Source organism: Hylobates moloch, unplaced genomic scaffold (genome assembly GCF_009828535.3).
Source record: "Hylobates moloch isolate HMO894 unplaced genomic scaffold, HMol_V3 SCAFFOLD_43, whole genome shotgun sequence".
In the NCBI taxonomy this organism is placed as follows: domain Eukaryota; kingdom Metazoa; phylum Chordata; class Mammalia; order Primates; family Hylobatidae; genus Hylobates; species Hylobates moloch.
Window position 1 is genome coordinate 662,404 of NW_026652318.1, and position 15,714 is coordinate 678,117.

Here is a 15,714-nt window from a genome sequence, read left to right on the forward strand (position 1 = left end):
TCCCAGTGCAGGCCTTTCCCAGTGCAGGTCTTTCCCAGTGCAGGTCTTTCCCCGTGCAGGTCTTTCCCAGTGCAGGCCTTTCCCAGTGCAGGCCTTTCCCAGTGCAGGCCTTTCCAAACTCAGGCCTGTTATGTGTGCTGACAGAACCTGGTCGTAGGGGAGGAAGTTATCAAAAAGTGGGTCACTAGAGAAGGCTGGGCTAGCTCCACATCAGGGTCCGTTGTCCTCATGATCAGGTTTCAGGGAAGGCTTTTGTTTTTGTGGCTGTTAACAACACACACCCTCTAGTATTCTTGTGGGAGGGAGGGAAAGTGGTGCCATGTGGGCACTAGATAGCAGAGGTGGAGACAGAAAAACCTGAGAGAGAGAGAGAAAGAATAATTCAGAAAGAATTCTAGAACTCAAGACTCTGAAAGTAGCTCCATCCCAAGGAGGGACTGCTCTAATACAGGCAGCAAATATGCCTTGAGAGTCCTGTGGAGATCTGTGTGACAATTATGAATAATCTTGAATTTTGACTTGTATTTTCCACCTTCTATTTTTGACATCCCTCTTTGGAGTCACTCAGTTGAAATCAGATGACATTCCCTATGAAGCTTATTATGTCTCTAAGGGCAAAGTCTTTACTACTAATGATTTAAGCTACAGATTTACAATTTCTTGTTAAGAGAAATTGAGTTGGAAAGGACAGTAAAGATCTGCCCCACTATTTTAAAGATGAGGAAACTGAGACCTAGAGGGGTTAAGTGATTTGGTCAAAGCTCTCAGAAAAGCTGAGACTAGAATTCAAGCTTTCTCTAGGCAGAGTCCTTTGCTACTTGAAAAGTAACATTACTTTCCTGCTTTCACATTCTACTCACATTTCTATTCATTTTGTTTCAAACTGTGTGGTCCATTTCTCTGTCCCAAAGAGAACAGAATATGTTGATTCAGCGGGAATTTCCAGAGGGGGTTAGAGGTGGGGGCCCACAAGGGCCTACAACACTTAATGTGATCAGAGGAATCTTAATTGACAAATAATGTCCAGATTTACAAATACTTGACACACAGAAACTGACTCCAGCTCAAACTTATAGAGAAGATAGAGTTAACCTTTGTCTTCAGGGGAAGCCATGGCTGCTTAAGGACAATGCACCGTCAGCTCGGTGATGTCTTGATTTGGTCTGGGATTCTGCACTTAGTAATTGCAGACAATACTCATGTGGTGCCAAGGAAAAAGAAATTTGGCATTTTCCAGTTCAATAAGTCTAAACAAACCACATCATTTTACATCAAGTAGATCATGTTTTACCAGAATTTTCCAGTTTGGCAGTCTATCTTGATCAAATCAACTAAATTATTGCCACTGTGGCTATCTGTGAAAGAACACAATTAAAAAAATCTGGTGCCTTATCTTATATCTTCTCAGGGAACACATCTCCTAAGAGATGGTGAAATACACCATTCTGCTGAGTCAGAGTGATTTCCGCCCTCTTTCACTTGGGAGTGGGTCTGTGATGCACAGTGACACTTTGGCAGACATAAACTACATTTTGATGTGTCTGTCTTAGTTCATCTAAAGTTAAACTTATTCCTTAAGAACAGGTCCCAAATTTTCTGCACCTCGCTGTGGTCTCTGCAGTCATTCACTAAGGAAACATTATTTATTCAGTGTTTGACACATCTGGTTCCTAGACCTTGTCTAGATAGACCTTGTCTGGATGGTGATTAAAAAGTTTGTCCAAGAGCCACAGCCCTGTTCTGTTTCTTCATCCATTGTTTCATCTCTGAAACACTTGAACTTCATCCTTGAAGGCACCAAGCCATCATACTGGTGCCTCACATCTGAAAGTTGGATAAAAGACAGTAAAGGTCCTGTGTACCTTTACCATTTTTACCTGAATGACCTGCTTTTTCAGGCAAATGTGCAGTAGCTTTAAGGCAGTATCTTGAAAGTGGGGTGCATATAATGATCAGTTGAGATGAAAGACACAAATATTATAACATCCGTTTATATCGTTTATATTTATTTTTATCTTTAAAAAATGAAGAAAAAATGCTGTTTCCGCATATTTTAACACTCTCATTGGGGCTGTCTGTTGAATGAGCACATATCATGTAGTAGGCACAGTACCCTCCAGAAAGAATGAGAGGTTCCCAGAGCAGAGGGAGGTATCCACCCTTTTTTCCCTTTCAGGGTGTTGTAACATATTGCATTTTGTTGGTTCTTGGTTAAGTGGGTTTAGGATTATATAATTTAAATTAGGGGTCGGCCAACTATGTTCCCTGAGCCAAATCTGGCCTGCTGCCTATCTTTGCAAACGAAGTTTTACTGGAGCACAGCGTGCTCATTCCTTTGCATATTGTCTATGGCTGCTTTCAGACAATGGCAGAGTTTAGTAGTTGTGACAGAGACCATATATCCCACAAAACCTAAAAGATTTACTATCAAACCCATTACAGAAAACATTTGCCAAACCTTGTCCTAAATAGTTCCACTTTTGCAAAATGTTATAAGACTGCGGGGGAGGGGGGTGATGAGAGTGGGAAGGAGAAATGTACCCATGAAAATCTTTATATTACACCCAGGTTATCTCATGATATTTTTATTTTATGAAAACACACATCTCAAAGCTGCTGACCTTTTTTTTTTCCCCTGACGACAAGTAGCTGATTCTAGTGACCTAGAAGATATTTTGGGGAAAAATGAAAAAAGACTCAAAATTTAAACTGCCTTTTCAAGGTAAAAGGACACTTTTAAATAGTGAGTGAGAAAAACGTATGTAATTTCACAAGAAACCTACCATGAAAAATTTTGAAAAATAATATTTCGATGTTTCCATTTTATGTAATTGTTTCTTAAAAAGTATTATCACATAACAATGTCCACATCTGCATTCTTAGAAACACTTGGAAGCAAAATTTTCATTTAAACGCTATCTAAATGAAGAATTTCAGTAAAATTTGAAGAGATATGTTAAAAATATAAAAGTACATTTTTCTATTAGTTTGCAAGAACAACTGATTGACATCTAGAACTATGAATATTTCCTAGCTGATTTTCAATAGAAATTTTTGTTAAGGAGATTAAGAATGAAAAAGTGGTATTATGATTTAGTAAGCTCAGCCAGTGATGGGCTTCTTCCATTCAGATGTGTCTTTGGGAGATTCTTTTTCCAGCTACTATTAATATTTTTTAGTAAGAACAAAAAAGTATTTTGTGCATATTTAATAAATATAAAAATACTAACATTTCTTTTTAAAAAATCTTTTTATCTTTTATATTACTTATTAATCTATTTCTTAATTTATTTCTATTTTTGTATTTGTTTTATAATGTATTTATTAATGGAGAAAATACATATATAATTTATGAATATATAAATATACATACATTGGAGTGGATGCTCTCAAAGTTTTCAGTGATAGAAATGTATAGTCAAAAAATTTAGTGATCAGTAATTTGGAGTGTGAACTTGAAATTTAGTAGATTTAGGTTTAAATAGGGCTCTGTCACTTATTGGCTACATTCTCTTGATTAATTTATTGTATGCTTTATTTTCTTAATGGTAAATTGAGATAAGGCACATAAAGCACTTAATACAAAGCCTAGCACATAGTAAATGTTCAATAAATATCAATAAATATAATTATTGTACCTATATATCTCCAAGTTCTCCAGCTTTGCAGGGTCACCCTTTTCTTTAATATTTCAATAAAATAATTCAACTCCTCCCATCCCACTTATGGGAAAGCTAGTATATACCCCTGATTTTTTTGTAGAAAGTCCTGTCCGAGTACATTGAGAGTGCTACAACAAGTTACCATAAACTGGGAAATTATAAACAACAGAAATTTATTTCTCACAGTTTGAAGTCTGGAAAGTCCAAGATTAAGGTGCTGGCAGATTTGGTGAAGGCCCACTTCTTAGTTCATAAGACAGGTATCATCTCGCTGTGTTTTCACATGGCAGAAGGGAAGAGGGAGCTCTTTGGGATCTCTTTTATAAAGACACTAATCCCACTGAGTGCTGTATCGTGACCTAATCACCTCCCCAAGGCCCCACCTCCAAATACCACCATACTGGGGATTGATTTCAACATACGAATTTTGGGAAGACATAAACATTCAGCCTAGAGCAGTACTTGAATTATTCTGCTGTGTTACATTTTTTCTGGTTGCCTAATGTCCCTCTCTTGGCTCAGTTCTCTATCACCTGCAGGCTTATCTATTCCTTATCTACATGACTCCAAGAGTAACTATTGTAAGACTTTCCTTAAGACTTGTAGATAACACAGGGTAAATACAGTTAAGAACTGGAAAGAATTTACAATTTAGCCATCAAACAATGCCCTTCCTAAGTTCATGCACTGCTGCCCATTGCTGGGAATGTCTTAATAATTCTGTCCACGGCCGGGCGCGGTGGCTCACGCTTGTAATCCCAGCACTTTGGGAGGCCGAGGCAGGCGGATCACGAGGTCAGGAGATCGAGACCACAGTGAAACCCCGTCTCTACTAAAAATACAAAAAATTAGCCGGGCGCGGTGGCGGGCGCCTGTAGTCCCAGCTACTCGGAGAGGCTGAGGCAGGAGAATGGCGTGAACCCAGGAGGCGGAGCTTGCAGTGAGCCGAGATTGCGCCACTACACTCCAGCCTGGGCGACAGAGCGAGACTCCGTCTCAAAAAAAAAAAAAAAAAAAAAAAAAAAAAAAAAAAATTCTGTCCAGTGTTGAGCCTGGCCTGTTTCCCTGTTGTTGGTACTATTCTTTTCCTTTCAGAAAACTTTCTGCCTTCCTAAATGTTTCCTGATTTCAGAGCCCAGCCCCCAGTTTCTCAGACTACTGCAGGCTACTCTGTTATGCCAAGGCCATGAGTACAGCTGCAGTCTGGGCACTAAACTTCTCCGGAGGTGCCATTCACACTGACAACTGAATAATGAATGCTCCCTGGAGTTGTACAGTAAGATAGCCCTGCCTCTTTCCATTAAGAATGGGGTGAATGCGAAAACTTCACTTTCAAAATCAAGAAGCCCATTAGCTAAGAGTAAATAAAAATGCCATTCACTATAGATCACTATTTCTCCCCAAACAATTAATAGAAGTTTTGACTCCAAAGTTATTAGATTGAATTATTAGGCAGAGATCAAGGTCAACATTTTTGTACTTCCCTTCTACAAGTCTCTATGCTGGAACTGGGTCAGTAAAACATTTATTAAACCTCTTTCTCAATCAACTCCTGTGTGTCTAGATTTCCTCCCCTTTTCACCACCACCGCTGCCAATAGCAACAATACTATGATTACTATCACCATCATCATGACCTGCATGATCGCCTTGACCATGAACATCACCACCTCCACTACCACCATAACCATCTCAATCACCACTATACAGCTGACTCTTGAAAGACGCAGGTTTGAATTGTGCAGGTTCACTTACATATAGATTTTCTTATGCTTCTGCCACCCCTGAAACAGCAAGACCAAACCCCCCTTCCTCCTCCTCCTCCGCCTACTCAACGTGAAGATGATGAGCCTCATAACTTTGTGAGGTAGGTACTGTTATTATTCCCACTTCACGGATGGACATTTACTGAATGATGATCCAGTTCCAGTTAATGAATAGTGAATATATTTTCTCCTCTTATAATTTTCTTCATAACATTTTTTTCTATGGCTTATTCTAAGAATACAGTATGTAATACATATACAAAATATATGTTAATCAACTTTACACTATCAGTAAGACTTCTGGTGAACAGTAGGCTATTAGTAGTTAAGTTTTGGGGGAGTCAAAAGTTATATGTGGATTTTCAACTGTGTGGGGGTCAGTGTCCGTAACTCCCATGTTTTTCAAGGGTCAACTGTATCACCATCACTACTATCATGAACATCACAATCACCATCAACATGAAGGACCACTATCATCATCTCAACAATAATGATCACTATCACTACAGCCATTGCTACCTACTTGGCTTTTCTGAGGCCCTGTGGCAATGTCTGAAAAGCTGCCAAAGCTCTCTAAAGTTCTTTATCCTGGGAATTCTATAGGCATGTCTGCCAGCTGTCTGCTTCTGACTTTGTGTACTAGCCAGATACCCTTTCCCCCCATTTCTAGAGAAAAGGATAGAACAAAACTCATGTCCAAGTCCTGATCTCTTGCTTCCACCCAGCCCAACTGTAGGCTCTGACATTGGCATCTTCAGGTTTGGGATTGATCCTGAGCTTTGTTAAGCACGTAACCAAGCTTCCGTATTATTGTTTCTACCCTTTTAATCCTATTGTTTCCTTTTGTCTCTAGAGAAAACTCCCTGTTCTATTTCCTGGACCTAGTGCCATCCAGACAACTCTAACTCGTGAAAAGGGGTAATGGTAATTATAAGCGACCCCTTGCCTTTATTGGCTCCCTCAGGTCCTTGGCTAACCTGTGACAGAAAACTCAAGTCAGAAAAATTTTCAATCCACTCGGCACCCCAGTAAGAGACTGAACATCTGCCACTCTTGGAGCCAGTTGGTTTCTCACCCTCCAGAAATGGGAGATTTCTGTTGAACAAGAACAGCAGGGTTGGGAATGCCTTCACTTGGAGGATGTGTCAGTGCAATGGTGGAAGCCTTCTTGCAGTAGCTTCAGGATCCATCACTGATCCCTGAGTGGAAAATATAAGCATTGTGGCATGCCTTCACAAACAACATTGGCCATGAAGGCACAGCCTTCCTAAAGGCTTTCCATTGTCTTTTTAAACTGAATATGGTCTAATACAGAACAGAGAGGGAATGGAAATCAGATTTTAGAAAGTAGGCTGGGCATGGTGGCTCATGCTTGTAATCCCAACACTCTAAGAGGCTAAGGTAGGAGGATTGCTTGAGCCCAGGAGTTGGAGACCAGCCTGGGCAACATAGTGAGACCTCATGTTTACAAAATAAAGTTTAAAAATTAGCCTGGTGTGGTGGTATACATTTGTAGTCAAGAGGGTGAAGTAGGAGGAGTGCTTGACTCAGGAGGTCAAGGCTGCAGTGAGCCATGATTGCGCCACTGCACTCCAGACTGGGCAATAGAAAAAGATTGTCTCAAAAACAAAATAAAAAAATAACAATGCTTTCCCTGTAGTTAGAAGCACTTCTATAGTAGGAGCTAGAAGCAAAAAGTTGAAACAGTACCTGAACATCTCAAGTAACAAATCAAAAACTAACTTTTGGTTTGATTATCCGGATTGAATGAAAGTGGTATATAGTATAGGTGGAAGCAGGCTACAGTGACTATAAGCACAAATTCCAGAACCAAACTGCTTGAGTTTAAACTTAGTTCCTCTGCTTACTTATTATATGACCTTGGTTAAGTTACTTAACCTCTTGAGGCCTTAATTTGTCCATCAGTAAAATGGGAATAATAACAGTACCTACCTCACAAAGTTATGAGGCTTAAAATGGTTAATGAATCAACAGTGCTTAGAACAGTGTCTGGCACCTATGAGTTCTATTATCCCAAAAGTTGTTTCAGTTATATGTCCCTTGGCTTTTTCAGACACAGTCATAGCAGTAATGTTCTTGGGAGCCCATGTCTGGATAAGAAAGAGCCGAAGCATCTACTTTAGTGTGGAGGGCTCCTCTATCTTTTCCATCACACAATTTGAAGGAGAAGGCCTCACAGGGCACAGGGTTCTTGCCTTGTCTAAGCATCATCCAATATGCTTGTCAAAATTCAGGAGGTTTGAGAAAGGGTCCAGAATCTAGTTTTCACACTCCCAGGTGGTCATAAGAAGGCTCAGGGAAGTTGTAAAATGTTGCACTAGCATAGGAGTTGGCAAATTATGGCTTGTAGGCCAAACTGTGTTTTCTTTTTCCCTTACAAACAGAAGCCGAATCTTGTTCAGGTATGGGTGACCACTTGCTTAATGGATAACTCCTATTCCCTAGGGAGTGAATGTTGGTTAGTTCAAAGCATTCATAGTCAATCTGTCCCCCTTGCCAGGGATTGGTTTAGGCATGGTCTTGTGATGCAACCCGGAATAGTAAGACGTAACTGAAAGTCCACTAGAGTGTTACTGTAAGGTTTTTCTAACTCTTATAAGACACACACAAAAAAAGGCACTTCATGAGGATCATCCCTTTCTGCATTTGGATGTTGCAAATGAGATGGGGTATTTGAAGCCAGAGGAGTCCTTGCAATCATGAGGGAAGAGCCAAGAGAATCACACAGATTCCTTGGAAATGTTGCACCTTTGAGTTAATCAATCTTGAATTAATCTGTTCTAGATTTCTGTTAGGAGACATATGGAATTCATTATATTAATTATAATTTAAGATACTTTTATGTGTCTTTACTGAAACAATCTGATCACCTTGACCCTCTCCACATGACTCTTTGGAGAAAGGTACAATAGAGAACAAAGTTAAGTGGATGTCCCATCCTTCAAAGCAAAGCTTCAAATGAGGTCCTCTGGTAAGAAGTTCCTGATTATGAACAATAAAAAGCTGGTTAGAGCTGGGATTATTCTTAATAAGGTTTGAGACCTTAACAACGTCTTTATGAAAGATAATATTCTTTATGAACAAGGGGCTAAAGAAAACTCTGTACCTTGCTAAGCTTAAGAAAGCTACTTTATATCCTGGAGAAAGGAATTTCCTGGGCTCTGAGCTAGTTAATAATTTTCTAACTAGCTTGGTTCTCTTCCCCACATAAGAAGAACACCTAAAGGATGCTTGAATCTGCAAAGTAAATTTACTATTAGACAATCTCAATGCTAAGATTTTCCATCCTACATCTTTTTCACTAACCAATTTCCATTCTCTCCCATCTTCCACAAGAGATCTGTTTTACTGGGCTATCTGACAAACTGTAGTGCTTGCCATTATTCAGTATTTAACTGCTCCTTTGAAGAAACCTTAATTTAAATGGGGTTTATCTCTAGCATGTAGATATACCACTTTTGGGAAGCCACTGGTAGTCTACTCTTGGAATTTCACATAAATTTTAACACTTTCAACAGGCTTTTGAATTTTTCACATTTGCAGAGCTCGTTTTAATTATTAATTTATATTGGAACAGTTCTCTGATGATTCTCCAATATCATTACTATTATTTTTACTATTTGTATTAGTTTTCTATTGCAGCTATTACAAATTACAACTTAGCAACTTTAAACAACACAAATTTATACTTACAATTCTGGAGGTCAGAGTCCCAAAATCAAAGTGTTGGCAGGGCTGCATTCATTCTGGAAGCTCCAGGGGAGAAGGTGTTTTCTTACGTTTTCTAGCTCCTAAAGGCCATCTGCATTCATTGGCTCATAGTCTCAGCCTCCATCTTCAAAGCCAGCAGTGCAGAGCATCTTTCCATCTCCGACTTGTCTCCTTATAAGGACCCTTGTGATTACACTAGGCCCACTAGAAGATAACCTATCTCAGGAGTCGGGATTCCTAATCAATAGTGCTTTTTTTGCCATATAAGGTTACATATTGACAGGTTCTTGGGATTAGGACTTGGGACACTTTTGTGGGCCATTATTCAGCCTACCGCAGTACTTACTATTCCTTCTGCTGCTGCTACTACTGCTATCCTTACTACCACTCATTAAAATTTGATTGTATATCAAGAGCCAGGCACTCTTCTGCTTTACATTCTTTATCTCAGCCAACAAGCCACATATTCAAATTGTGCAAATAACTTTCTTGGGCAGGCTTGTGACTAAGCCATTGCTTTCTGACAAGTAAATGACACTAATTTATCACAAAATTGAGTTCCCCTAACAATGACTCACAAAATCTGCATTCCCACTCCTGTCTAGCACTGACTTGTATGTGCCTGTTATTAATAATTATAAATAAGACTGCAAACTTGTAGCTTATATAGTCATAAATCTATAGTAATGGATAGAAACTGGCATTTAGAAATCCAGCTACATTTATGAGTGGTTGGAACTAATGCTTATAGATACTGGGTTCAATTAGCTTAGACCACTGAGACTAATGCTAATTAATTCATGATTGCTACTTCTATAGGGAATAGTTAATTACGCCCAGTTTAGAAACTACGACTTAAACCCTTATCCAAAATACTATGAAATGCATGACCTTCAAGTGAGACCTTTGACAAAAAAAGTGCAGGTTAATGCCCCAAATCTATCACTGCTGTTCAAAAAACAATTTATAAATTGATGGTTGCACAAGAATTTATTAGTACAAGAATTTCTTAGTGTACTCTTGCCACTCAAATCTGTTAAATAAGATCCTTAATATACTGTGATACACTTTGAAGAGCAGCTCTAATGTATCTAACATGAGGCCCACCAAATGGACAATTCAGCACCTAAGACTTGCTAAGCATTAGCAGGGTTAGAGGCTCTTGAACTGGGTTGACCCTATTAGCTATCTGATTTAAGGCTATTTTAAGATTGGATATAATTAAGGACATGCACCTAGTTAAAAAAGGAAATTATTTAAACATGAATATAGTCTAGCCCAGTGGTTCTAGCCTGTTAACTATGAACACGAGCAGCATATGGGAATTATCATAAGGAACTATTAATCCATTTAAGCATCATATATGTCTATAGACTAAGTATATCACACATATCAAATGTAGATATATACATTTGTGATGAGTAATCCAAGTTTGATAAAAAAAATCATTGAATTCCTGGTAGCTTTTGGTCATTCTGCATTTTATAAATCATTAGGTAATTAAGAATTACTATGATAATCGATGAAATTGACATATTTAAAATGGCTGGGCACTGCTTCTCTAGCTTGAAGAATTTGGCAAGTGTTCATGAAACACTTCTACCACACAAATACTTCCATTCATGTAAGATTAAAGCTTCAAAAGAGCTGCCATCTGACAGTGCTATACAGGAATTAAGTCTTCCAAAAGATACGTGAAGAAGTGAGTTAAGCAATAAAATAAGACCAACTAATTAATGCTGATGAAATCTTTCAATAGCATCTTTTTCTTTCTATAATGATAGCTTGCAAGTAAGATTAGAAAGTTAAAGAAAGTAAAAAGCACTGTTCAATTTCTTTAACTTGGCTGTAATAAGACTACTTAAATCAATAAACTAGATGGGACTGTTTTTAAAATTATCTTTTAATGGAAAATGTATCTGGTTTTTAATTTACATGCTGTAAGTTGTTTGTATAGCACTTTACAAAAAATTTTTGCATTGTAGTGTTTTAAAGTTAGATAGTCTCATCATTTATAGTCATTTAAAAAAGTCAAAGATGAGAAAACTAACCATGTGGTAAGGTTAAGTGATTTGTTCATGGCTGTATAGTTTAGTTACAGTAGAAGAGCTTATTTTTTTAAAACCACATGGTAATAGCAACAACATACGTGGTATGGATTAGATTCCAGAGAAGTACTATGTAGGATTTTCTAAAATGTGTTTTGACTGTTAGATTCAAACTAAGGAAATCTAGAAGCATCTTGCAGTAATCTTACTTTCCTTAAATGAAGGAGGAAAAAACCTCTATTTAAACTGACAGTATGGTATTGGATTTCTATTTAGTCATTTTCAGACCTTATATAATAAAAATTCTTTACAAGTATTTCAGGCCCTAGTGACTGTTTTTATAACCAACTAATTGTTTACTAAAACAAACAGGTTTGTAACAAGGTGCAGAGCTGGGTCTTAGATTCATAATACCAAGGATCCAATATTTATAAACTTTGCACACATACAAAATCTTCTTGTATATAGGACTGTATGACTCTGGAATCTCAGGGAGTTTGCAGACTCTCTTTTCCTGGAAATCTTAACCATAGTTTAAGAGCAAGTTCCAGCTTCTTGAAATGGTGTAAATTACAGCTGTGCTGGTAGAAGTTACTGAATGCCTTTTAGTATGTTTTAAATCCATAGAACCATTACGAAATTTAGTCTGACTCTGTAGTTATTACTTAGTTAAAACAACATACAATACTATTACAGGGATATAAAAATCATTACACTGGGGCTAAAAGCACTGTTAGAAATGCTTATGTATACTAATCAGATGACTTTTCTAGCTGGCTGAAATCTAAGGGGCTTTGAGAGCTGATGAGACTTCTACAATTCCATTCCCCCCCGCCTTTTTTTTTGAGACAGTTTCACTCTGTTGCCCAGGCTGGAAGTGCAGTGGCGCGATCTCGGCTCACTGCACCTCTGCATCCTGGACTCAAGCCTCAGCCTCCTTAGTAGCTGGGACCACAGGCACACATAACTGCACCCGGCTAATTTCTCTATTTTTGTAGAGACGGGGTTTCGCCATGCTGCCCAGGCTGGTCTCAAACTCCTGAACTCAAGCAATCCGCCTGCCTCAGCCTCCAAAAGTGATGGGATTATAGGCATGAACCACCATGCCTGGCCATACAAATCCTTTTTATATTTCCTTCACATCCAGTGAAGGGGACAACCTGCTTATGTTTTTCTCTGCAGCTGTCTGCTGATACAGGTTGAGTTTGCCTTATGGGAAACACCTGGGACTAGAAGTGTTTCGGATTTCAGGTTAAGTATTTGTGTATTTCCCAGTTGAACATTCCTAATCTGAAAATCCAGAATCTGATATGTTCCAATGAGCATTTTCTTTCAGTATCATGTTGATGCTCAAAAAGTTTTGGAGGCCAGGTGCAGTGGCTCACACCTGTAATCCCAGCACTTTGGGAGGCCAAGGCGGGCAGATCACTGAGGTCAGGAGTTTGAGACCAGCCTGGCCAACATGGTGAAACCCTGTCTCTATTAAAAATAATAATAATAAAAAAATTAACCGGGCATAGAGGCGGTCGCCTTAATCCCAGCTACTCAGGAGGCTGAGGCAGGAGAATCCCTTGAAGCTGGGAGGTGGAGGTTGCAGTGAGCCAAGATCGCACCACTGCATTCCAGCCTGGCAACAGAGCGAGACTCCGTCTCAAAAAAAAAAAAAAAAAAACAAAAAACCAAAACTTGTCCATTTCCTCCAAGTATTACCTGCAAAATAAAATATTGACTCTTCTCTTGTAAATGATAGTGGACTGCTAGATAATGTACTTTCTGTAGATTCACACTGCAGAAAAGTTTAAGCAGCAAGTTCTGGTTAGGTCTGTTCATTCATTCAGTCAATCATACATTTAACCAACCAATCAACATTTACAGATCACCAACTATGTATTAATCCAGTGATCTTAAATGGAACCAAAACAACAAATTTTAAGGAATTACCATAAGTTTTATTTTTGCTTAGTTTTATTAAAAAAATAAATATGTCATAAAGCTTTCTTTTTCCTTAGGGAGAAAAAAAGGAACAAGTCTCATAAAACCAAATAAGCAATGGTAAGGTGTCTTAACTTGAAAAAGATTAGGAGTCACCGGTTTACAAGTTATAATTGAATGAAAGAACTGTAACAGCCACATTTGGCCATTTCATGCCTACGGCAGCAAACAACAGGATTAACTAGGGCAAAATAAATAACTGTGTGGAAGCCCTGATAAGTGCTTAATAAACAGACTGATTCACTGAGACATCAGTATAGATACATCTTGCTTAAACAACACATAAGTTCCTGAAAAGTTTTGTGTAAATGATATAACCACAAACATACCAGGAGAGCTTGGTAACTGAAAGAATTCCATGGTGAATTCTTTTGTGAACAACTACTTTCACTTTTGTAAATCCAGGTATTTGCTTTTTATAAGGAGTTTACCTAGTTGCTACCTCTCTGAACTGAGGAAACAGCATATTCACCAAATGTTGTGCTCCAGCTGGACCACCGGCACAATTTCCAAGTTTGTGTTTCTATTAAGTAAGTAGTGTAAGTAAGGTACAGAGTCAGCCAGGGAACCCAGCTGTATCTGACAAAGTAGGTGTAGGAGTGGGACTGCCATCTACCAATAATTCCAGCAAATATTTTTGCTAATATACTTTGTGCAAAACACAATAATAACCTTATCAATTCGGCTATAGATGTACTTCCTTTTTCTAAAACTTTCAGTCGCAAGCTAGGTCTGGAACTCGAAAAGAAAGTAATACTTCTAACCCTCAAGACTGCCTTTAACCAACTTAGCTGCCCAACTCCTTCAAATTGGAATGGATGATAATGAAAGAGACTGAGTTTTCCAAAGCTGAAGTTTAACAACACAAAAATCACATTTCATATCACTAATTAGTGAAAAGTTTTGCTGGTGACAAAAATTTTTCAAATGGTTGTTTTTTGTTGTTGTTGTTTTAACTTCCTCTAAATAGAACTCTGAATTCTGGGGCAAACTCTGCAGAAGTTACAGTCACTGATGTTCTCTGGTTGGCTGATATATTTTAGTACTGCTGATAGAAATAAAAATTTCTTTCTACCCACCAGAATTTCATGAACTTATACTATACCAAAGCGGTGATGCTTTGGACAGGGAATATGCATGGTAGTACTAGTTCCAGTAAGTTTTATCAAATGTAAATAAATAAATAGAATCCTCACATTGCTCACAGCCTCCATTCCATTTGGTCAAACTTCTACCAGGCCCAAGCCACATTTAAATTAGGCTGTTCAGTTTTTTAATTTAATGCTCCTAGTAACATTGCTGTCTATATGTACAAGTGTGAATGAAGAGTGTGTAATCTGTAGTCTTTTCCACACTGAGTACACTAACAATTAGGAAATAATTAAAGAGTAAGTGGTCATTTTAAAACTTGTTTTTTTTTTTTTTTAAAAAGTATTTTCTAGCACTTTAAAAAATGGGTCTGAAAAGTGCCCTATTAATGTCCAATGCTGTTCCCCACCCAGTCCCACCCATTCAAAACCTGCTACAAATGCTGGATTGAGTTCGTATCAAATAATTTAGCAGTACCAAGATTTTTCAAATGGAAACAGTGTTACTGACTTCTTCATATTGGATAACAAAATAAGGGTAACTCTGGTCATCATTAAAAATGACAAAAATCTGAGGCTCAAAGAAATTATCCACACAAGAGTCATAAAGGTCACTGGTGACACTGCCAGGATTGACTGGCGGGGGCCTTCTCATGCCATGACTGCCCATTGTGTATCTGCCCGTCAGCACTTTGGCCAGAAACATGAAGTGGACTCCTTTGGAGGACTTCTTAGAAAAGTTATGAGAGTAGCTTGCCTTCTTTGCAAAATAACTGCCTTGTCCAAACATTGTAGCATGCTTTCCACAGACTCGAGGGTCAAAGTTGTGTTTGCAGATTCCATCTACCACATCCTGGGATGTTCCATGAAATAAATGTCTCTCATTTATTATCCTGTCACGGCCAAACATTTTCCTGTTCATATATTCCTTTTTCCTAATGGAAAGAACAGGGAATTCAGAAGGATGAAATACAGGTCAATTTAACAGGCATGATGTAGTCATAAACTTCTCTTTATGGTTTTAATGAGGAGTTATCAAGGGCAAAATGCCATCAAAGATCCTATTAAAAGTTGAAACTTATCTTTCCACTGTAGAAAAGGCCTTTTCCTTCTTTCTCCACCAATCATTCACTTGCTTTCTCTTTCATCTTAAATCTATTAAGAGTTCTCCTATGTTTTCCTTCCTCAGGATGCCCTCCTTGCCTAATTCCTCCAATCTGAGGGTCTCTTAGATTCTGAGATTCCTGAAATCTAAATGTATTCCCTCCGTTTGTCCTACATTAGTTTGTTGACTTGAGAGGCACCACAGTAAAGGAATTAAGAGCAAGGCCTCTGGTGTCAGACTGCCTGGGTTCAAATTCTGGCACCATATCATAATAACCACATGACCTGCAGCAAAGTAAGCTTTCTGTGACTCAGTTTCTTCT

The 15,714-nt window shown here is 38.3% G+C and overlaps 1 protein-coding gene across 2 annotated transcripts in view; it reads right to left on the reverse strand.

Moving 5' to 3' along the window:
* Window positions 1–13,134: 13,134 nt before the first annotated feature.
* The window catches only part of LOC116463579 (protein mono-ADP-ribosyltransferase TIPARP), a 34,254-nt gene continuing 31,674 nt past the window's right edge, over window positions 13,135–15,714 (reverse strand). For both annotated transcript variants that reach the window (XM_058434739.1, XM_032146772.2), the window contains exon 6: window positions 13,135–15,222. In XM_058434739.1, coding sequence (XP_058290722.1) covers window positions 14,775–15,222 — 448 coding nt within the window. In that variant the 3' untranslated portion in view covers window positions 13,135–14,774. The remainder of the gene's footprint in view (window positions 15,223–15,714) is intronic.